We start from the raw sequence: 24374 nt of genomic DNA on the forward strand, positions 1-24374 counted from the left end.
CTCCATCCAATTCTGAAGCTTCTCCATTGTATTGGATACTGGTGAAGTGAATGTTATTAGCACTTACAGGGTACAATATCCAGATATAAACATGTTTTCTGTCTTTTTATAGTAATGGGTTCATCTAAGAAACATAAGGAGAAAGAGCGAGATCGCGATGTCTCCTATGGAGCTGGTGGAAGTGAAGACCGCCACAGAGAGCACAAGAAACACAAGCACAAGGAGCGAGAACGAGAGAGGCGCAAAAGATCAAGAGAGAGGGAGAAACCTCGGGAGAGGGATGGAAGATCCAGGACAAGTACAGAATCCCGCAAGATAAAAAAGGAGAAATTGGACCCTGATTATGAGCAAGGCGAGTACTATTTAGTAGTGATGAGCGAACGCGATCGGATAAGGTGTTATGTGAGCATGCTCGGGTTCTAACAGTGTCTTCGGTGTGCTCGAAAAATATGTTTCAGCCCCCACGACTGCATGTCTCGTCGCTGATCAACAGCTGCACCACATGGAGGGATTGTCTGTTTGTTAGGTAATCCCTGCATGTGTTGCGACTGTCAAACAGCGACAAGACATGCTGCTGTGCGGTCTCCAACATATTATTATTTGAGCATGCCGAAGTTACTCTGTTAGCACCCAACCATGCTTTTTTTTTTTTTTAAATACCAGAATTGAATCTAGCAGGAAATAAGACAAGTCTCCAATGTTTCCCTTTATTTATTTTTTTATTTGGTTTAGTCTTAGAAAAAAAAAACAATTTGTAGGTTTAAGTTCTCCAAGAAGACTAAAAGATAATTTAAAAATAAAGTAAATAAAAGTTTCCCGGCCACTTTATTGGGGGACACAGGAGACCATGGGTGTACGCCGCTGCCGCTAAATATTACAGTTACGAAAAAATGTTGTGGTCCTCAGCAGGCTACACCCGTCTATTGACAGCCAAGCTATTCATTTCAGCTTAGTGTCATACGGAGGCGGACACAGATTTAGTATTGCCTCATCTGTAAAACCCTTTTGCATTAGGACATGAATTAATGGTCTTGGGATGGGGCCGCAAATGTGAAGGGTCTTCAGGAGCAATACATGATACATTCTGACTATATTACATAATGGTCATCTGTGTCTAACACCTCAACTTTGGCTGCGACTGTTAACTATTTAGATACTGCTGTCCGTTTCAGACAGAGGCTGTTAAATGGACCACGGCCCAGAGCTCTCGCTACCCCCCTCCTGTCGGCATTCATGGTTCAGTTGCAGGGCAGTGATGGGTTTTGTGGCAGCTGTGTGCCTGCTGAAGGCCCTTGTCGCTGCCATCTTGGTACTCCCTTGAAGCTCAGCTATAGACTGTGATTTTTGCTATAACTGTAACACTTTGGTATTGCAGCATATAATCTAGGCAATCTGATAATTGTAGGTTAAAGCCCCTAAAGGGAACTAAAATGTAAGAAAAAAAAATATTTAAAAAAATAACTTATTTGCCACGACCACGTCCGTAAAAGTCTTATCTATATAAAAGTATTAAAATGCTAAAATTGTTTTGGGATTTTTTTTTTTCTGGGTTTAAAATTGGTATAAATAAAAACTTTGACTCGTCATGCAAAAATCAAGCCCTCACGCATCTCCATTGATGGAAAAATAAAAGTCATTAACTCAATTTAAATCTTTTTTTTTGCAAATTTCTTTCACAACCCAAAAAAAAGAACTACAAGTTTGTCATTGCTCTAATCGTACTGATGTGAAGAATTATGCTGTCAGGTTATTTTTTACTGAGCAATGAGTGCCATGAAAATAAAAATCCAAAAAACAATGGTGGAACTGCTTTTTCTTTTTTTTTTAGGATTTCACCACACTTAAAATATTCCCCTTCCCGTTTTTCAGTACATCCTATGTTACAGTGAAGTTTTGCTTCTAAAGAGGAGCGGCAAGACTGAATAATCGCCCAGTGATGCAGGGGTTAATTTAATGTATTATGCTTTCACTAGCATTCAGTAATAAGTCAGAGACTGACCACCTATAATTTCCTAATGTACAGGTGTCGCTCCAAAGTCTTCAGGCGGGGATTCATCTTTGAGCATTGAGGAAACAAAGTAAGTTTGTGTGTCCGTATTATTCTATACAATTGTGATCATTACTTCACAATCTCATGTGATAAACTCAGTCATATATATTGAAATATTAAACTCTCACTATATAGGTGACTTATACCCTATAAAAATCATACCAGTATCATATATCTTAGTTATCTGGTCGCAGAAGAATCCTTATAATCTTTGAGCATGAGGGTGTTATGGCGCTACCTTGGCATGCCAATGGCTTGGTGACCGCTGTGGCCTCACAATTGTATATGCAGCACTCTTCCTGATCTTGATTAACCTCATTCACTTTCTCACAGCGAGCGCTCAGAGACCTGAAGTCCTAGTTTCTGCACTTGTACACTGACATCTGTAGGAGCGCAGCAGCACACTCACAGCTTAGGTGCCGGCACATTCTGATCGCTGGCTCCTCTATGAAGCCGCTCACTTTCGGGTGTCATGAGCAGCGCTCACAGAATACCAGAGATCAGCGTATGCCCACACTGACACAGCACACCACTGGGATCCTCCAGAGTCAGTGAGCAGGAAGAGGGATTTGAGATTAAGGGAGCGCTCGCTGTGAAAATGCCAGTGCTGTCAATCAAGCTCAGGGGCAATGCATCATGAATTCCACAGCGCTTTACAGACATTATCGGCACTGTCCCTATTGGGGCTCACAATCTAGGTTCCCAGTCAGTATCACTTTGGAGTGTGGGAGGAAAATAGAGAACCTGGAGGAAACCTTTAAATATTTCCACAATAATGATTGGAAAGGAAGCATTCGTTTTTTTTTGTTTTTTTTAAAATGCTGATCACCGGGGGTTAGGGACGTCAGACACACATTGATGAGGTCATGGCAGAGCTAGCTTTAATTAAGAAAGGTTTCTCCATCGCCACATTGGGGGACACAGGACCGTGGGTGTATGCTGAGGCCACTAGGAGGCTGACACTAAGTAAATACAAAAAGGGTTAGCTCCTCCTCTGCAGTATACACCGCCCACTGGCTCCGGATAATACCAGTTCTTGCTTAGTGTCCGTAGGAGGCACACTGCGTCTATTTTTTTCCAGACATTCTTATTTTTATTTTTAACTTTGCGCAAGAGGATGAAGGGGGTGACGGACCCTTTTAAGGGGGCCGATCTCCCCCGAAACACCAACAGGCGAACACGGCGAGTTTACTCCCCGTACCTTCTCCTGCGACGTGGGATGTTCGGCCGTGGACTAGCCCTGTGAAATCCTAGGGTAGCAAACCCTTAGGATACATAGAGGCCACCTTCCCATGAGCACAGTCCGGCCGCCCTCCCTCTGCTTCACCAGTGAAGAACAGCGGTGCTGCAAGGAGCTTCCCAGTCCCTCTCCACCTCCTCATCAAGAGGGCGGCGGATCGAGGTTGACTGCACCTCCCCTCATACCTCGCCTGAAGAGAACCATACGCGGTGAGTCTGGCAGGGGTGGGGGGGCTCCCGAGCGCACCGCGGGCTCAGCCGCATCTTGCGGCCGGGCATCGCTAATTTAGTCCCCGGCTTCGGCCTCAGCTAGGCCGCGTTCCGCCCACAGCGCGTGTCACGCGCGAAGGCCCTCCCACCGGTTCAGCGCTTCTCGCACACTGCAAGAAGCGCCCCCACAAACTCTCGGCGGCCATCTTGGACAACGAGGAGCCTCAATGCCACCTTTTCTCCCCGATACAGGACCTGGGTAGGCGTGCCGCACGCTGACACAAGCCCTCATACTCCTGCACAGTGCTCCGCTTTACTAGCTGCACAGGTGCCCCACAGCCCTGCACGGAGGTGAACAGACAACATGTCTCTTCCTATACACAAAACACATACAGTGTTCTTCACTTCTTGCTCCTCCTGTCAGGCTGCGCTGCCAAGCTTGCATACTGCTCCGCTCTGTAATGTTTGTGACCCTAAATGCGCTCCGGAGCCCCCCGCCGCAAACGAGCCCGCAGTGACCAGTCCTCCTGAGTGGGCTTTGGCACTTTCGCAATCTATGGCTTCTTTGACTAAAGCTATCGAGTCCCTCCAGGGTCCAACCAGGAGTAGGACCACTAATCCGCCTATTCAGGAATTTTCCCCTACGGCTGCAGAATCTTCAGCCTGCAGGGGGCGCTCTCATTCTAAGCACAGGCGGCCATCTGGGAAGCGCATCCGTAGCTCGTCCCCCAGGCCTCTGTTGCCTCGGCGTCCGTTGGCTCCGCTTCCCGCTCTCGCTCCCCAGGCACCTCTTCCGACCAGGAATCTGATCCTGAGTCTGATGGGCCTCTAGATCATGGAGTCCCCAGGTTATCAGAGCACTATAAATAGTCTCATTGAGGCTGTCAACCAGTCAGGTTGATGAGGACCTTCAGTACGGATAATTCGGTGTTTTTCAAAAGGACCAAACGTACTCACAGGGTTTTTGTCAATCACCCGAACTTCCAATAGTCCAGCGACATAGGGTGCGTCCAGACAAACGCTTCCAGGGTCAGAAATCTCTGGAGTCCAAATATCCTTTTTCTCCTGATCTCCGCAAACAATGGACATTCGCTGCTACCTGGGTAGCCAAAGATAAGGCCTTACAGAACAGTGACTTCCCTTCTGACATAGTGGAGCTAGCAAATCAAATTTCCTTGGCTGGCGAATACTTTCTTAGTAAACGCTTCCCTGGACGCGGCGAAACTGCTCTGCCCTTACTGCTTCAAACGCTGTGGCGATTACGACAGCGCTATGCCTGAGGAACTGGCGAGCGGACTCCGTATCTAAAAAGTCCCTCACGTCTCCGCCATATCTCAGTTGCCGTCTATTTGGTGAAATGCTGGACAAACTGATTTCAGACGCTACGAGGGGAAAAAGTACTTCCCTTCCCCAGCAGAGATTCCGGGAACCATTCCGACGACAGCCGCAGGCTCGTTTTCGGCCCTTTCGTGGAACTTACGCTTGGCATTCCCCAGTTCCCCTGGTTCGGGGCGCCGCGCCGGCAGAGACAAAAGCCCTCAGGCTTCATACCGGCCCAACCATTCCTGGAGGGAGCCGCTCCACACAGTCTAGGTCCAGGGGATCCAAACCCCAACCATCTTATTCTAAGTGACTCGCAATCTCGTCCGGACAACACCAGCAAAGTAGGCAAACGCCTCCTCTTGTTTCGTCATGCCTGGTTCGCAGTCAATCACGATGAGTCGGTCAGGGATCTGGTGTCCTTCGGTTACAAAATCGATTTTTCGCTTCCCGCCTTCCCGGAGCGGGTATGCGCGCTTGGGCTTTTTTCCCAGGCCCTCCAGTCGCTCCGACAAGACGGAGTGATTGTCCCTGTCCCAGAGGACGAAAGGTTCTCCGGTTTTTATTCAAATCTGTTTATGGTCCCCAAAAAGGATGGAACACTAAGGCCCATCCTGGACCTAAAGCTCTTAAACAGTTTTGTCAAAGTCCGTCTTTTCAGGATGGAATCTCTCCGTTCCGTCATTGCCTCGATGGAACACGGCAAATTTTTAGCATCCATCGACATCCGGGATGCGTACCTCCATCACCAAAGGTTTCTTCACTTCGCCGTCGGAAAGGAACATTTTCACAAAGGTCATGGCGGCGGTCATGGCCATTCTGCGTTCTCGGGGTCTAGTCATCCTTCCCTACCTAGACGACTTACTGGTCAAAGGCCCATCTTTCCGAGCCTGCGAGGAGTGCGTCCGCATTTCCTTGGATACTCTTTCTCAGCTGGGCTGGTTGATCAACTTAAACAAGCCATCTCCTGTTCCAGCTCAACGGATCTCCTTCCTGGGCATGACCCTGGACACCTCCCTAGGGTTGGTGCTTCTTCCTCAGGATATAACGTTTATAATGGATTACTGGGTTTTTTAAGTCACAAAAATCAAGTAATAGAAACCCCCAAAAATCTTTGTTATTAAAATGAGAGGCAAACCATGCCACCACAAAGTGACAAAACTGAAACAAAAACGTGAAAAAACGTGTTCCACCCTGTTAAAAACTATGGGATATAGCTAGCAATCCCTGAACCAACTCCTAGATGATACCTGCCTGCCAGCGGAGGTTGACACCCTAGCGGGGAGCGTATTGGCGCCTCCGCTCCACGATGGCTGACCCTAGGGGCCCTGATACACCCTACAACCACTGGTGAGCCCCACTGCCCATGGGCTAAAGGACCACTATGTCTATACAAACAGATACTGTTCTAGGGAAAGCTAGTACCCAAAGAAATTTAAAAACAAACTGAACACATAAGGAGCAGACCGGTGTATAACTAGGAAGATCTCAGCCGATATTGGTTGCTAATGACGGTGGCTGGTTGGTATAGACATACACCCCTATCATTCAATGGCAGTGTTACCTGGGAAGTATCAACCAGATACCATTTGCGCAACTACACCTCCGGCACGCTCTGCTGGACGCATGGGACGGGAGTCCGTTTTTCCCTCGACCGACTGTGTCCTCTCTCTCCCCATTGGGTCAGCAGACACTCCAATGGTGGATGCTCCGATCCTCTCTTCTCCAAGGGAGGTCCTTCCTCCCAGTCCATTGGCTGGTAGTCACTACCCACGCCATCCTCCTAGGCTGGGGAGCGGTCTTTCGTCATCACACTGCGCAGGGAACCTGGACTCATCACGAGTCTCGTCTTCCAATCGATATCCTGGAGATACGTGCGATTCGGCTGTCCCTCAAGCGGTTCCATCATCTCCTTGCAGGCCACCCCATCCAGTATCCAGTCGGACAATGCCACGGCTGTGGCTTCTATAAATCATCAGGGGGGCACCCGCAGCAGAGCTGCAAAGCGTGAGGTGGAGCACATCCTTCGCTGGCCGGAACACAACCACTCGGTCATATCGGCCGTTCCCATTCCAGGAGTGGAGAATTGGGCCGTGAATTTCCTCAGCCGACAAGGTCTTACCTCAGGAGAGTGGTCTCTTCAACAAATCTGCCTTCTTTGGGGTACTCCGGAAGTAGACTTGATGGTTTCCTGGTTCAACGCCAAGGTACCTCAGTTTGTGGCCTGGTCCTGGGATCCCAGAGCAATTGGGGCGGACGCGCTAGTCCTTCCTTGGAGTCAGTTTTGCCTTCCTTACCTGTTTTACCCCCCTGCCCCTGCTTCCCAGAGTCATCAGAAAGATCAGGGCAGAGGGTGTTCGGTAATTCTCATCGCCCCAGATCGGCCTCGCCGGGCGTGGTATGCAGAGCTGGTCTAGCTCATCGCAGACATTCCTTGGCGCCTACCAGATCGTCAAGATCTACTGACTCGGAGCCCGATGTACCACCAGAACTCAGGGGCCCTGTGTTTGACAGCATGGCCGTTGAATCCTGGGCTCCGAGTCAAACGGGTTTTCCCCGTGAGGTAGTTTCCACCTTGATCAATGCCCAAAAGCAGGTGTCATCGCGCATCTACCATCGGACCTGGAGGATCTTCTTTGATTGGTGCAGAAGCAGAGGTCGCCCTCTGATGGTTTTCAACACCCCTACCATCCTGGTTTTCCTCCAATCCTGTCTGGTCTTGGGGCTTTCGCCGAGTTCCCTTAAAGGGCAGGTCTCGGCCTTGTCAGTCCTTTTTCAGCGTAAAATTGCTTCTAAACCTCAGGTCAGAACGTTCTTTCAGGGAGTCTCTACCGTGGTGCCTCCCTGCAAAGCGCCTCTAGAGGCTTGGGACCTTAATCTGATCCTAGGTGTCCTGCAGGAATCGCCCTTCGAGCCATTGCAGGACATCTCTCTACCTCTCCTTTCATGGAAAGTGGCCTTTCTCGTCGCTATTACCTCGATCAGATGAGTCTCGGAATTGGCTGCTCTTTCCTGCCGGACGCCGTTCCTTACTTTCCACCGGGACAAGATGGTCCTCAGACCGTCCCCTACTTTCCTCCCAAAGGTGGTGTCTTCCACCTCAATGAGGATATTGTACTCCCGTCCCTTTGCCCTGCTCCAACGCACCGCGTGGAGAAGGCTCTTCACTCCCTGGATCTTCTTAAAGCTCTCAGGAAGTACGTGTCCAGGACGGCATCTTTTCGACAGACGGATGCTCTGTTCATGCTCACGGCGGGACATTGGAAGGGACTGGCCGCTTCTAAGTCGACAATCGCCAGATGGATTCGGTCGACTATTCAAGAGGCTTACCGCGTCCGAGGCAAGCCTATCCCTGCGGGCTTCAGGGCACACCACTCGGTCGGTGGGTGCTTCCTGGGCCATTCGGAATCAAGCGTCTGCAGAGCAGGTTTACAAAGCTGCGACCTGGTCTAGCCTGCACACCTTTTCAAAGCATTACAATGTCCATACTCGGGCATCTTCATATGCCAGCCTGGGTAGGCGTATTCTGCAGGCAGCGGTATCGCCCCTGTAGACAGCAGGTGCCATAAGTTTACACTCTTGGGTTATTTCCCACCCAGGGACTGCTTTTGGACGTCCCTCGGTCCTGTGTCCCCCAATGTGGTGATAGAGAAATAGGGATTTTTGTGTACTCACCGTAAAATCCTTTTCTCCAAGCCACTCATTGGGGGACACCGCACCCACCCTTGTTTTGGCTTGTTGCCTATGATAAGTTTTTTAGTCTCTGACATGTTGTTCCTAGGGTTAAATCTTGTTAATCTCCTACTGCTTTGCTACGAACTGGTATTATCTGGAGCCAGTGGGGGGTGAATACTGCAGAGGCGGAGCTAACCCTTTTTGTATTTACTTAATGTCAGCCTCCTAGTGGCAGCAGCATACACCCACAGGTCCTGTGTCCCCCAATGAGTGGCACGGAGAAAAGGATTTTACGGTGAGTACACAAAAATCCATATTTTGTCTTCATAAATCGTCCCCTATTAAAGATTCAGAACACTTAAAAAACAGGACCTAGATCTCCCTGAGAATCTGCCTCCAGAGCTTATTTCAAAGACGGCGTTACCAGTGTGAGACGTATATAGTTGTGTGAAAAAGTATTTGTCCCCTTCCTGATTTCCTATTCTTTTGCATGTTTCTCGCACTTAAATGTTTCAGATCACTAAACAAATTTAAATATTAGACAAAGATAACACAAGTAATCACAAAATGCAGTTTATAAATGAAAGTCTTTATTATTAATAGAAAAAGAAATCCAAACCTACACGGCCCTGTGTGAAAAAAGTGATTGCCCCCTAAACTTAATAACTGGTTGGGCCACCCTTGGCAGCAACAACTGTAATGAAGCGTTTGCGATAACTGGCAATGCTTCTCTTACAACACTCTCTAGTAAGTTTGGGCCACTCATCTTTGCAGAATTTTTGTAATTCAGCCACATTGGAAGGTTTCCGAGCATGAACAGCCTTTTTAACGTCATTCCACAGCGTCTCAATCGGCTTAAGGTCAGGACTTTGACTAGGCCACTCCAAAGTCTTAATTTTGTTTTTCTTAAAGGGAACCTGTCAGGTCCCCCATGCCCTCCAGTTCATCAGCATTCAGCTATTTGTGATTAAACTCCTTCTCTAACCAGCCCTGTATAACATAATTCAGTTAAATAAATGTGTTGAAAAAGCATTTATAACCTCTGCTTTCCTTATGCTAACGAGGGTTTTGACTAGTCGATGGGTCGTTAGTTGCCTCAGACTAGTCAGCCTTTTCACTCATGCAAATCTGCGCTGGTGCTCTGCTGAGTCCGGCAGCATTACTGTGTCTCTGAACCAGGTGTATTCTTCCCAGCTTCAGAGGCACTCACTGCGCATGACCGGAAGCCATCTTCTGAACTTGAGCAGTGCGCGCCTCTGAAGTCAGGAAGCGTACACCAGTTTTTAGAGACACAGTGACACTGGCAAAATGAGGACCGCACCTGCACAGCTTTACATGAGTGGCGATGATGCCTCTTGTGAAAATTATATTATCACGCCCACAGAGGCATGATAACATGCAAAGACGTGTGACTAGTCTCAGGCAACTAACACCCCATCGACTAGTCAAAGCCCTCATTAGCATAGGGAAAGCAGAGGTTATAAATCCTTTTTTAAAGCACTTATTTAACTGAATTTATATTATGCAGGGCTGGTTAGGGAGGGAGTTTAATCACACATAGCAGAAAGCTGCTGGATTGGAGGGCATGGGGGACATGAGCGGTTACTGTTAAGCCATTCAGAGGTGGACTTGCTGGTGTGATTAGGATCATTTCCGTGCTACATAACCCCAGTGCGCTTCAGCTTCAGATCACAAACAGATGGTCGGACATTCTCCTTCAGGATTTTTTGGTAGACTGCTGAATTCATTTTTCCATTTATTACAGCAAGTCTTCCAGGTCCTGAAACAGCAAAACAGCCCCAGACCATCACACTACCACCACCATATTTTACTGTTGGTATGATGTTCCTTTTCTGAAATGTTGTGTTACTTCTACACCAGATGTAATGCGGGGCATACATCTTCCAAAAAGTTCAACTTTTGTCTCGTCAGTCCACAGAAAATTCTCTTAGGGATCATCAAGATGTTTTCCTGCAAAACTGATGAAAGCCTTTATGTTCATCTTGCTCAGCAGTGGTTTTGTTCTTGGAACTCTAACATGCTGGCCATTTTTGCCCAGTCTCTTTCTTATGGTGGAACCATGAACACTGACCTTAAATGAGGCAAGTGAGGCCTGCAGTTCTTTGGATGATGTTATGGGGTCTTTTATGACCTCTTGAATGAGTTATCGCTGTGCTCTTGGAGTAATTTTGGTCGGCCGGCCGGCCACTCCTGGGAAGATTCACCACTGTTCCATGTTTTCGCCATTTGTAGATAGTGGCTATCACAGTGGTGTGCTCTAGTGCCAAAGCTTTAGAGATGGCTTTATAACCTTTTCCAGACCGATAGAGCTCAATTACTTTGTTTCTTATTTCTTCCTGAATTTCTTTGGATCATGGCATGATATCTAGCTTTTGAGGATATTTTGATCTACTTCACTTGTCAGGCAGGTCCTATTTAAGTGATTTCTTGATTGAGAACAGGTGTGGCAGTAATCAGGCCTGGGTGTGACTAGGGAATTTGAACTCAACAAAAAATGTGATAAACCACAGTTAATTTATGTTTTAAGGAGTGGGGGCAATCACTCTTTCACACAGGGACTTATAGGTTTAGATTTCTTTTTACTTTAATAGTAAAGACTTTCATTTAAAAACTGCATTTTGTGTTTACATGTGTTATCTTTGTCTAATATTTAAATTTGTTTGGTGATTTGAAACATTTGACAGTGTGAAAACAGTGTGACAAACATGCAGAATAATAGGAACTCAGGAAAGGGGCAAAAACTTTTCCACACAACTGTAGATCAGGAAAGCAGACTGTCAGTCATTACATGTCCCACACCGGTAACGCCTCCTTTCATGAAAAATAGGTTAAGGGAGGTTATGAGTCTTAACCTTTCAGATGCCGCTGTCAGTACATACCACAGCACCTAAGCGGATTTACAATTACGTCTGTGTTTCAAGAAAGTAAAAACGGACAAAAACAATAAAAAAAAAAAAAAAAAAAAATTATACAGCATTGGTGAACCTAAGTAAAGCAAAAAGAAAAAAATCATGATTAAAAAAAAAAAATGAAGTTTGGTTTTTTTTTTTTGAGAATTTATTTTTTAAAATGTTTACTGCTGCAGAAAATCATTCTCATGACGCAGTGAAAGCTACTAATTTTTTTTTTGTCTTTATATTTTAGTAAACTTCGCGCTAAACTTGGATTAAAACCTCTGGAGATGAATACAGTGAAAACTGGTACATACATTATTTCTCGGTTACACTTTTTTGTATAGCATGTTTGGTATGAACCCAGCTTACCGTCACCCTATGCAACCCTGTTTTTTTGTTTTGCAGAAAGTGGCACTAAAGAAGACCCAGTCGCTGCCGCTGTCATTAACCCACTAATTCTAAGGCAACAGCAGGAGCTCAGGGAAAAACTTGCAGCAGCTAAAGAGAAGAGAATGCTAAACCAGAAACTAGGGTAAGAAATCGGAGCTAGACGGTGAGATTCTGCACTCTTTATATCTGCTTTCAGTAAAAATTGAATGAGTAAAAAAAAATGGAGATAAAAATCAAATTATACTCCTCTTAGGAGGTTGTGACAGCTTAAAAGTTGGCTGCTTAAGATCCACCATGCAAAGAAAGTTTGTGGAGATGGAATGCAGTGGACACAATAGACCAGAATAGATGAAATGCGGTTTTATTTGTCAGTGTGTTTCAAATTAAATCTACTTCTTCATCAGAACAAAACACATCATTGTGGTTTGTCCTGATGAAGAACTATATTTACTTTGAAACGCGTTGACAATTAAAACCACATTTCATCTTTTCCGGTCTCCTATTCTCTCTCTGGACCACTCGCAGTGTGAGTTTACATTCCGTGTTTTCCAGCTCTGCAAACTTTCAAAAATAATTGCTGATCTGTCAGAGACATCGACGATGAAGAATACAAAAAACTCTTGTCTAAGGGTATGTGCACACGATTAGTAATTGTTGCGGGTGTGACGCTGTGTACTTGTGCATCGTCCAACCCGCAGCGTCCAGATTTCAAGAATTCCCTTGCCCACTATGCGTGCACCGACGCCTTCGGCTCACCTGTGGAGACAGACATGCGGCGCGTCTTTCCAGGCTGCATCATGTCATTTCTAGCATCTCCACAAGAGAAATTTTACCACTAGAATGTATTGGATGCAGACAATCTGGATGGTTCAGACAACATACGCTAGGTTCAATCACTTCTAGTTCCAGATCGTGTGCACCCAGGCTTTACAAAGTTCTTTAAGTTTTAGAATCGTTTAAACGCTTTCCTCATTCATTTCTGCTTCTTTTTTTTTTTTTCTCCTCTTTTTCTTTCCACTGGCAGAAAGATAAAATCACTGGGGGAGGATGAGTTATGGTTAGATGACACAGCTGCTTGGATTGAACGGAGTCGGAAGCTTCAAGCCGAGAAAGATAAAGCTGAAAAGCGGGTGAGTATTGCCACTTTAAAGGGTACCCATCGTTTTATATTTTATGTAACATGTAGTCCCATCCTATCGTGTGCAGCAGATTGTGGGGTCTGCGTTCTGGGACCCCTCTGAGCTTGTGCAGCCTGTACATAGAGTGGAGTACGGACTCACAGATTTTCTGCTGATCCCCGTACATCACTCATCACTTTCATTCAGGAACTCTGCACTTCTGCCCCCTGAACTTCACTTTACAGAGGTCTTCTTTTGAGTAATAGACCACTGATCTGCTTAGTTTGGGCAGTGACTACATATTAAATAAAAAATATATATATTAATATAACGATAGGTTAAAGATGCTAAGGAGTACCCAGAAGTCATTCTCACACAGTGTGGATCTCGGGGAAGAAAAATGGGTTACCCCTGCATACTAGAAACCTTCAGTATTTTATGTCGGGCAATACTTATCTCATGTCTGCAATCCAAAGGAAATGGTGGTGATGACATAAAGCAGGAGGCAAAGTGGAGCGTTAGTCCCATCACAGATTTCTGTCTCCATTGAAGTGCATGGGAGTAACAGCCAGACATCTGACACATGCCATCAATATCAGTAGTAATCCTCATTTCATGCTATTATTGTTTTGGTTGACAATTAATGTCGTGTTTTGTTTTTTTTTAATAACAGGCAAAACTATTGGCAGAAATGGATGAAGAATTTGGGGTGTCCAATCTTGTAGAGGAGGAATTTGGTCACAAGAAGGTTAGTTGTGCTGTCTGATGAATAACGCAACGATCTTTACCCAGATTCCATGGATGTAATAGATGATCTCTTGATGTTTCGGCTTTCTAGGATTACTCCTCTCAGGATTTACAAGGGCTGACGGTTGAGCACAACCTGGAAGCTTTTACAGAAGGACAGACTGTAATACTGACTCTCAAAGACAAAGGTAGCTAGAACAGCGGTCAAGTAATGTGAAAAGTTATTCAGGTCTGTGCTTTGTATTTTATTTTTTATTTTTTTCCCTCTTGTAACACAGGCGTTCTTGATGAAGATGATTCAGATGTCTTAGTAAATGTAAATATGATAGACAAAGAAAAAGCAGACAAAAACGTGGAGCTTAAGAAAAAAAGGCCTGATTACAAACCTTACGAGGAAGAGGAGTCTGTCGATGACATGGTTGTGGTGAGTTTGTGTAAACCTTTCTTATTTTATTGCTTTCTTTTTTAAGCTCATTTTATGTCCTGTTACAAACTATTAATTGTAAGTGGGGGGGTTCCCAAAACTGATAAAAGGGCGCAGTCAGACAGCTGTATAGATCGGACTGGCCGGCGTGTCTCCGAACGCAAGCGTGACAACTGCAGAGAAATATATGGAGCTATCGTGAGAGAACTGCCCCGGAGGAGTGGGGGATTCACCAGAGCGTGGAGCAGCTGAACTTATATACTAGTGGTTATTGGGCTTGTTTTTCTTCTATGCCGGACAGTGACAATGGATAAAGAATATTTGATCTATGATCATAAGTGATGCTGCCTGTTTGACACAACCTTTGCGCCAGACCTGCTTTCCCCTTGACATCTAAGTGGCTGAAGTCCCACCGATTGGAGATTCATAGCCCACACTAATGATATACAGCAATGTCTTTAGTGCGATAACCCCTTTAAGCCCCTCAGGAATACAACTAGCTAACTGCTGAAGGAATATATTTAACTTTCTTTCATTTAGTTCCGACACAAGTCTGTACTTTCTAAGTATGATGAGGAGATAGAAGGGGAAAAGAAGAAATCGTTTCGCTTGGAAAGTGGGGGCACAGCCGATGGATCCTGGGAGAAAGAACTGCAGAATATCCGTCAATCCCTGCACAACCAGGCCCAATCTCTAGACATTCCTGCCCTGAAGCTTGCATCTGAGTACTATACATCAGAGGAAATGGTAATTAAGACCGTGAACTGGGCGCAGATTGGGGTTTCCGTATAATGGTTTAAGTTTTGCTTTGATTTGAGTGGTTAGGCCACTCTGACACGAGTTTGGAAAATATTGGTTCGTGCCTTGAATCTTTTTCGTCTCTGATTTGTTTCTTGTCAATGAAAGGTGTCCTTTAAAAAAACAAAGATACGTGTGAAAAAGATCCGGAAGAAAGCGAAATCTGCCCTGACAGATAACTTATTACTAATGAAACCTGATACCCGCAAAAGTGACTTTGGTTCGAGGTAAGTAGTCCATCTGTTACTCCTTATACTCGAGCACACACATTGGATAGGAAACACTGAATCTATAGTGCAAAAGTATTAACATGATCATTTTTTATTTCCCATTTTGTATGGGGAAGTAAAATCCTTATTCCGCACCCTGATGTGTCCACCATTTCTCATTAGTTAGGAAATTTTGATTTATCAACAGTAAAACTATTCAAGTCTAATATTTTTTCGTTTTTAGGACTCGTGGACGGGGCCGAAAACACGTTGATTTAGAAGATGAAGAGCAGGACTTGGAGTTAAAAGCCGCCATGCCTCAGTCCGATGATGTGCGTGTGGAGAGTATGGACATGAGTGACGAAGGTTAGAAAGCCGCTTAATATGATATGTATTGATTTCATCTTCTCATCACTTTAAGCTTTCTTGTGTTTCTTTATCGCTTCATTGGGGGGGGACACAGGTAACCATGTCTTTTCTCTTCCACGCATCTTGGCTTTTCTCCAGTTGGGTCTCGACTCCAGGCTTTCTCTCAGTACTCTCAAGGGTCAAATCTTTGCGCTCTCGAGAAAGCCCAGAGTCGAGACCTGAATGGAAAAAAGCCAAGATGGATAGAAGAGAAAAAGACATGGTTTCCTGTGTCCCCCCAATGGCTCTAAGAAAGAAGAAAGAGATTTTACAGTGAGTACCAAAAATCCCTCTTTCTTTACTGTTATATAGAAAACATAGATTGAGAGATTTGCTCAGTCAGGAACATTATTATATCCTATGTGCACAAATAAAAGAATTATTTAACGGTTTCCTCCTCCATGTTTGTGTTCTACTCAGTTTATCTCTTTTATATAGCATACTATTAATTTCCTTATTCACTTCTCTGCTTTTTCATTGCTTCTTTTACATCAGAGGATCCCGGCTCTCCGGGTGTTGTGGAAGAAGATGATTTGGAAACAGAGTTACACAAACAGCTTGAAAAAAGCAGACGACTGAAACAAATTCAGCAGCAGAAGGACAGTAGTGAAAAGGTGAGTGTGTAGAAAAGAATAAGGCTGGTTTCACGCTTGCATTGGGCTGAGCTGCGGAGGGCTGCGTAGTTCCTCCGTTAAGCCCCATCCACTGCCGCACCTCTTCCATTCAGCTCTGCCTATGTTGGCATGCATTCTGCGTATCTATCTTTAACATTGGGTACGCAGGCCATGCGAATGTATGCGGATGCCTCCGCATGCGTCGTTTTGATGCTGCGTCAAACACAACATGTTGCATTTTGTTGCGATCGGCGCAGCGTCAAAACGACGCATGCGGAGGCATCCGCATACTTTCGCATGGTCTGCGTACCGAATGTTAAAGATGGTTCGGCAGTGGGTGGGGCTTTATGGAGGAACTACGCAGCCCTCCGCAGCTCTGCCCAACGCAAGTGTGAAACCAGCCTAAGGCCACCCTGGCTGCCAGAATTACTGAATGAGGCTGAGATATTTGATATAACAAGTAAAAGATTTTATTTCTTGGACACTTCACTGGGGGACACAGGAAACCTAATATGTTGCCACCTGGAGACTGACACTAAGATTACATCTTAAGAAAAAGTCAGCCCCATTCCAACAGGTTACAGCTGGCCTCCCGACACCCAGCTATTCAGTTTTACTTAGTGCCTCGTTGGAGGCAGACCACGAGTCTCCGCACCTAAACTAACAGTCTTCCGTACATGAGGCTTTTCCTTCTGGTCAGGTGATCCACGGTCTGCACAAAGACCGAAAAGTGTGGACGTGTGAATCCATACTCAGCTACATAAGTACATATAACAAGTGGTAATTGGAATATTTCATTTCTGCCAAATAGATTAATTCAAGAATGTCATTAATTTCATCAAGGGGTTAACTACAGGGAGGAAACAGAGCTCTTCCTGAACCATTGGAGAACAGGGGGCACTTGTTCTTGGTGGGGAAAATGAATCAACCTTTATTAACAGTCACCCTTGTAAAGGTTATTTCTGCTTTTTGCAATTTGTCACCTATTGACTTTTAAAGGGAACCTGTCACCCCCAAAATCGAAGGTGAGCTAAGCCCACTGGCATCAGGGGCTTATCTAAAGCATTCTGTAATACTGTAGATAAGCCCCCGATGTACCCTGAAAGATGAGAAAAAGAGGTTAGATTATACTCACCTGGGTGGGCGGTCCGATCCGATGGATGTCGCGGTCCGGGGCCTCCCATCTTCTTACGATGACGTCCTCTTCTGGTCTTTACGCTGCGGCTCCAGCACAGCCGTACTCTGTCTGCCCTATTGAGGGCAGAGCAAAGTACTGCAGTAAGCAGGCGCCGGGCCTCTCTGACCTTTCCCAGCGCCTGCGCACTGCAGTATTTTGCTCTGCCCTCAACAGGGCAGGCAATGTAAGCCGGAGCCGCAGCCTGAAGAAGGAAGAGGATGTCATCGTAAGAAGATGGGAGGCCCCGGACCGCGACGCCCATCGGACCGGACCGCAGCGGGACCACCCCTGGGTGAGTATAATCTAACCTCTTTTTCTCATCTTTCAGGATACATCAGGGGCTTATCTACAGCATTACAGAATGCTGTAGATAAGCCCCTGATGCTGGTGGGCTTAGCTCCCCTTCGATTTTGGGGGTGACAGGTTCCCTTTAATCACTGGGGAAGCCCGACCGCTGCTACCCCCACATATTCCATGATTAAGGCTCTGAAATGATTGTTGCCTCTGGGACTGACTGAGATAACAAGCACTGTACAGTCCCCGTTTTATTTCATATTAGAGCCTGTTCTCTGGATCGGTGGGGGGTCCAGCAACCAGACCCCAGGGATAAGCAATTTATGACTTGTGGATAATTGAGAATGTGCTACGATGGGAATAATCCTTTTAATTCAGATAGTGCAGATTGCTCTGCGTATAAATGAGCTATATTAAAGACAGATCATACTTGATAAAGGTTTCTACTTTATATAGGCTGGAAACTTTACAGTTGTAAAATGCAAATAAACTGTGATCCGATTCTGTTGTCTCTTTAAGATTGCTGCAATGGTGAAAAGGCTTAACTACCATAAAAGCCAAGATGATGAAGAAGACGATGATAAGAAAGGCTCTATCGTATTTAATGCAACTTCCGAATTCTGTAGAACTCTTGGGGAGATCCCAACCTACGGTTTAGCGGGGAACAGGGAAGATCAAGAGGATTTAATGGTATGTGACCGATTTCCTAGGATTTATGCAAATGTGGCCATTGCATTGTTAAAATGGGGGGCACTTCAGAGCCCCCCATTCTCGGGATTGATTGGATCCCATTCGTAGCCGATCAACATGTTATCAGCTATTCAGTTGGGAAACTGTTTTAATGCAGACCTGTTAAAAGTAGCAGGACAGCAGAATCATGCAGCCCGAACTACAGGCAGCATGAACTAAACACCGGCCTTGCTATTTAGACTTTTACACTTACTTTTAAAAGCTGCCTAGGGTCTTAGCGACTTGGATGACTAATCAGAGGTTGGTCCCTGGTGGCATCGCGCTGCTCCCTCTTTTAGACTTAAGTTTTCTCCCTGTGTGTGTGCCGACCGGCACTAGGATATTCAGTTTAGCTTAGTGTCAGTAGGAGGTGGACACGGTTCTTTCACTAGACCCATATCTACCTCGATTTTCTGCGTTTTCCTGTAACGTAATCAGATGTCAGTAACAACCCATCCAATCCACACAGGCAAAGAAATCAAACCATAGATGTCCAAAAATTAAGTAAGAAATGACACAAGGGAAAAAGTATTGAACACACTCACCGAAATGAAATTAATACTTCGTACAAAAGCCTTTGTTGGTGATGAAGCTTCAAGACGCATCCTGTGTGGAGAAAATGGTGACGTGTTCAATACTTATTTCGGCCTCTGTATATTGTAGATAGTATGGTAACATCATTTGGATAGTGTACCCCTGCCGAGTGACATACAGGACCTGGTGCATTCGCAGGAAAGCAGCAGTGATATCAGCCCCTTAAGATTTAGGCAGTGGGCAAAGGCGGGAGCATCGTGTTGTAACCTTTTACTGGCTAAAACATCAAAACATGAGCCGTGAACAGGGACTAATTCACTCTTCCGTCATGTTTCTTAGGATTTTGAGAAGGATAAAGAGGAGTCTGAGAATGAACACGGTGACTCTGATGGCGAAGAAAACATTGGTTGGAGCATGGTGAACCTCGATGAGGAGAAAAACCCACAAGATGTGAGGGAACTTTTACAGTTGTCACATTTCCATAGTTTTTTGTTTTCACTATAATTGTCTGTTTTGAAAAGTTCTTTAAAGTGAAGTGTGCATATTTTTTTTCATTGCATAACCCAATGATTTCTTCCTGTCTTATCAGTATTCCGCGTCTTCAACCACGATTTTGGATGAGGAGCCGATTGTGAACAGGGGCCTGGCTGCTGCGTTACATCTTTGTCAGAACAAAGGTATCACTTACTATGGGAAGATAATGAGAGGCGGGCAATGCTTTACAATAGACACACGTTTAGAAAATCTCCCAGCTCTTGCCATAGTGGTAACTTGTCATTTGTTGATTTTTAAGAATAGTAGAAGCTATGATTGAAAAGTTATCAGTACTTCTTTATTTTATAGGCTTGCTGGAAACAACAGTACAAAAGATTGCACGGGTTAAAGCTCCCAATAAAGTGCTTCCAACAGCCAATTACTGCATAGAGGACAAAATGTAAGTAATACTTTTCACACGACACAGACTTTTTCTGGCACGGAGATGCTGGAAGTAATGATGCCTTATCCTTGAAGCATCACCTATGTCATGGCCTCTCATCATTTTATTTTTATTTTTTTCTTTGTGACTGTTATTGACACTAACACAGTAATTAGAGGTCATCCGGCTGGATTGATTAAAAACCTTAAAATCAATCATATTCTCTTGCTGTCACCTTATGGATCCAAAATATTACGATCCGATGTCCAGAAGCTATTGCGACCTGTTCTTCAGCCATCTGTTCACTGAGGCTTATGATTGGCTGCATCGGTCAGATGACTGGAGCGGTTTGTCCTCAGATGTGCCTCTTAGTCATGCATCACGTGACCGCTGCAGCCAATCTCAGGCCACAGTGTTCTAGTATCATTAATAAAAGGTATTTGCAAAGGAAGGGTTTTAATACAATGCCAGAAGGTGATTGTAAATTCTGTATCAACCTAATGCTGCATACTTCTTGTTTTTCTTCCACTTTTTTTGATGTTATGACCACTCAAAGGTTTTGTTTTATTTTTATTTTTTATGCTACTATGAAACAGGGCAATAGATGACAAGTACAGCAGGCGAGAAGAGTACAGAGGGTTCACCCAGGACTTTAAAGAAAAGGATGGCTATAAACCTGATGTCAAAATCGAATACGTGGATGAAACTGGGAGGAAACTTTGCCCAAAAGAGGTAAGCCCTGCCCAGTCTTTGTCGGTTGTCTCTCGATGATTTGCAGGGCTGTAATCTAATTTTGGCATCTCTCATCACAGGCATTTAGACAGCTTTCTCATCGGTTCCATGGTAAAGGTTCGGGTAAAATGAAGACCGAAAAACGCATGAAGAAACTGGATGAGGAAGCGGTGAGTACACGGACACTGAGATCAAAATACAATCCAGTCTTCACCCCAAAAGACCCCTATAATGACCGAAAAGTGTATTGATACAGGGTGTCCACCTGATGTTAAGTATGACTTAACACTTTAATGACCAGACCTAATTTTCCTTATTTTTTTCTGGGGATTTGGGTTTCTCTGTGTTTTTCTTCTCTCTCATTCTGGATCCCCAGTTACTGGGGAAATATATCCCCTACTTTGCCCCACACCACACATATACATCAGCCTGGCCAGTTACACTTTTAAACTACTTGAAGATCAAGATTTCATAGATTAATAGGGTATTCTGTCTTCGTAGGTATTAGTAGACTTGTAGCCCCCTGATCACCTGTGGAAGTGCGTATACATTGAATGCCCTTCTTAAGCCTGTGCTAGCTATGACAATGGCGCTACTCTGGTGTTAGATTCCTAATAGTCAGGATAGGAAATGCTGCTGCCAATCACTACACTACTCGGTTATTTCTATGCTGTCTCAAAAATGGTTTCTGATTTTCTGCTTGTATGTTATATAAAATGTTAAATTCCTTTTCTTTTTTTTTGTCTATCAGCTTTTAAAAAAAATGAGTTCTAGCGACACTCCTCTTGGCACAGTAGCACTTCTGCAGGAAAAGCAGAAAGCCCAGAAGACGCCATACATTGTGCTCAGTGGAAGCGGGAAGAGTATGACAGCGTGAGTAACCCACCCCACCCCCCACCCCCCAAAAAAATCCTAATTTAGACACAGGTACATCCCTTTGCCGGCGTTCGCATGCGTCATTTCGCGATGTGTGGCGGGGCGCGGCTAACTCACCATGTTGCAGTTTTTGAGGCGGCAAATTTCCACCCCATACGCATGCGGACGCTTGTGGAAGGAGTGTGTCAAAACAACGCATTACAGTCTATGGGAACGCAAAGGAACGCAAGTACATGCCTTCGCGTACGCATGTGTTTTCTGAGTAAACAAGAAATCCCATGAGACACGCCTATTTGGCGTGGCTTGTGTCAAGGAAATTCTCCTGTAAAATCTTTTTCCTATCGATTGCATGCGCATAAAAACCGCAAACGCATGCAAAAACGCATACAAACGCAAGCTTTTTTTTCCATCTTGTGTAAGCTGATGCGGATAAAAAACGCTGCGTTATCATGCGTCTTTGCATGCGGTTGCAGACAAGACGCTGTTGATTCAACCGCATATGTGAAACTAGCCTAAAACCGTGCTGCCTGTCAATATTTCAGAAAAGATTTTGACTGAAGTTGCATACTGTTATATAATGTATGCATTAGAGGTTAACCACTACATTTATACCAATCCATAGTATGGTTCTTCAGTATTAGATAGGTGGTCCGCGGGGGCGTGGCCTAGCAGCATGTGAGGAGGACGTGTGCTTGCAGAGCTCCTGCATGACCTAGTGAATTACTGCTGCTAAATCCCCACAGCACAGCCAGTAATTATCTGTGGAGAGGCCCTGGGGACTGGTGGAGGTCCTCGGGCCATCGAGGGAGCATTCCAGGCGTGCAACATGCCGAAAAAAGGTCAAAGGAGGATTACAGGAGAGATGGCCTCTGGTTCCCAAGATGGCGCTGCTGCTTCAGCACATGCTCTGGCAGATGCAGAGACTGATAGTGCAGCCAGAAACAGAGAAGTAGCGGCTCGTCTGCAGCGATTTGCCCGAGTGGAGGAATTGGAGAAGGAATCTCCCCATGCAGTTGGAAAAGATCCGGACACAGGAGGAGAAGGTACAGAGCGGGGGATGAGTGAAGAGGGGGAGGAGGAGACTGAAAGTGCTGGAGGGCAGAGGAACCAGGAGGCCCTGGCTAGCTGGGGAGAGCTGGTGGAACAAAATAAGAAGCAGCTCACAGCGCTGAAGCTGCAGGTTCCTGCTGAGCCCACTATAAAGGACGTGCTGGTGGCTGTTATGCAGTGTGGATCAGCTATTACTAATGTGCTCACTCAGTTGGGCTTTTTACAGGAATCAATGCAAAATGTAAAACATGATCTTCACACAGTTAAGGACAGAACTGGGCAATTGGAAAAAAGAGTTGGTGTGGTTGAAAATACAGTTTCTGCGTATGCGCAGCACAATAAGGAGATCACGAAAGATATTGCTGCGATTTGGAACAAAACGGATGATTTGGAGAACAGGTCCAGGCGCAATAATGTTCGCATTGTCGGTGTGCCAGAACGATGCGAGGGCAAAAATCCTACTACTTTTATTGAGACCTGGATAAAGGAGAAAGTTGGACCGGCCACTCTGACTCACTTGTACGCGGTGGAGCGCGCTCATAGAATTCCGACCCGTCCCCCTCCCCCCGGCCATCCACCAAGACCTATTTTGGCCAAAATACTTCACTACAGAGACAGAGACAACATTCTTCGGTTTTCAAGAGATCACCCTGAACTAACTATTGATGGTTCTAGAGTTTCATTTTATCCGGATTTTTCGCCGACAGTGCAGAAAATGAGAGCAAAATTTGTTGACATTAAAAAACGGCTGAGGGCTCTTGGCCTGAAATACTCAATGATGTTCCCGGCTAAATTGCGGGTCGAGGCTGGGAATAAATCTCATTTTTTTCTGGACGCTATGGAGGCAGCTGATTGGTTGGATCTGAATGAACAACATTTAAGAAGAGAGATGGAAGACCGCAGTGGGGAAAAGTGAACTTTTAGACATTTTAAGTTGTCTCTGTGCTCAGATGGTCACATTGTGCTGTGGGGTGTTATCCTGTAAAATGTGGGGGGCGAGATGGGAACTGAAACGCCTGGTGTTGGGGGTTTTATCTATACCAGAGTGGGATGAATCCAACACAATTTAAAGTTATGTTGGGATGGGTTGTTAGGAGGGTGGGAGGGAATGGGGGGGGTGTTAGGTCCTTTGATATGTGCACATATGTTAAAATAGGTTTGGCTAAGATTAACTGGATATTGTTTTGTATGACTGAAACTACTAGTTATGGGGGAAGTTAGGATTCTTAGTTGGAATGTTAGAGGGATGAAATCCCCAGTAAAAAGACAGGCAATTTTTTCTTTTATTGCGGATCATAAGCCAACGGTAATCTGTCTGCAGGAGACGCATCTTACCCGAGAGACACTCAATATTCTAGATAAGAGATGGATATTGGCGGGATATCACTCCACTTATTCCCAGTATTCCAGAGGGGTTAGTATACTAATTGGACGGGGTGCTCAGTTTTCATGTAATCAGGTGGTGGTGGACGAAGAGGGGCGGTTTGTTATTTTATGTTGTACCTTGTCTGCAGTTACAATGACACTCATATCTTTATATATTCCTCCGCCATATAGTAGTAAGATCATATATCAAATTCTTACTATTTTGAGAGGTTTTCCAGGGGTCCCATATTTAGTGGTGGGTGATTTCAATAACATTTTAGATGCCCATTGGGATAGAGGTAATCACGCACCTATAAAACCGGAAGGTAATTGCACACCATTTGGGGCGCTCCTGCGAGAACTAGCTTTAACTGATCTGTGGAGATGCAGGAATCCCGAGGTGTATCAGTATTCATGTTTTTCTCCTACTTTTACTTCTCTATCTCGTATCGATCTGGCCTTGGGGGATGGTCTCATGCTGGGGAAAATTAAAAATGTTGAATATTTGCCAAGGACAGTGTCGGACCATTCACCCCTGTCCATTGTGATCAAGGGGGATGACGTGGTGTCACGGGGTAGGCCTT

General features: G+C 45.2%; 1 protein-coding gene across 2 annotated transcripts in view; it reads left to right on the forward strand.

The window, feature by feature from the left end:
• SART1 (spliceosome associated factor 1, recruiter of U4/U6.U5 tri-snRNP) overlaps positions 1-24374 on the forward strand; it is a 36207-nt gene that overhangs the window by 5629 nt on the left and 6204 nt on the right. For both annotated transcript variants that reach the window (XM_077287493.1, XM_077287492.1), the window contains exons 2-20: positions 113-352; positions 2024-2078; positions 11660-11715; positions 11815-11941; positions 12824-12929; positions 13591-13665; positions 13756-13852; positions 13943-14088; positions 14629-14835; positions 14995-15113; positions 15340-15461; positions 15999-16117; positions 18108-18278; positions 19191-19301; positions 19441-19528; positions 19695-19785; positions 20364-20499; positions 20580-20669; positions 21251-21372. In XM_077287493.1, coding sequence (XP_077143608.1) covers positions 115-352; positions 2024-2078; positions 11660-11715; positions 11815-11941; positions 12824-12929; positions 13591-13665; positions 13756-13852; positions 13943-14088; positions 14629-14835; positions 14995-15113; positions 15340-15461; positions 15999-16117; positions 18108-18278; positions 19191-19301; positions 19441-19528; positions 19695-19785; positions 20364-20499; positions 20580-20669; positions 21251-21372 — 2276 coding nt within the window. In that variant the 5' untranslated portion in view covers positions 113-114. The remainder of the gene's footprint in view (positions 1-112; positions 353-2023; positions 2079-11659; positions 11716-11814; positions 11942-12823; positions 12930-13590; positions 13666-13755; positions 13853-13942; positions 14089-14628; positions 14836-14994; positions 15114-15339; positions 15462-15998; positions 16118-18107; positions 18279-19190; positions 19302-19440; positions 19529-19694; positions 19786-20363; positions 20500-20579; positions 20670-21250; positions 21373-24374) is intronic.

The sequence above is a fragment of the Ranitomeya variabilis genome, chromosome 2 (assembly GCF_051348905.1).
Source record: "Ranitomeya variabilis isolate aRanVar5 chromosome 2, aRanVar5.hap1, whole genome shotgun sequence".
Lineage (NCBI taxonomy): Eukaryota > Metazoa > Chordata > Amphibia > Anura > Dendrobatidae > Ranitomeya > Ranitomeya variabilis.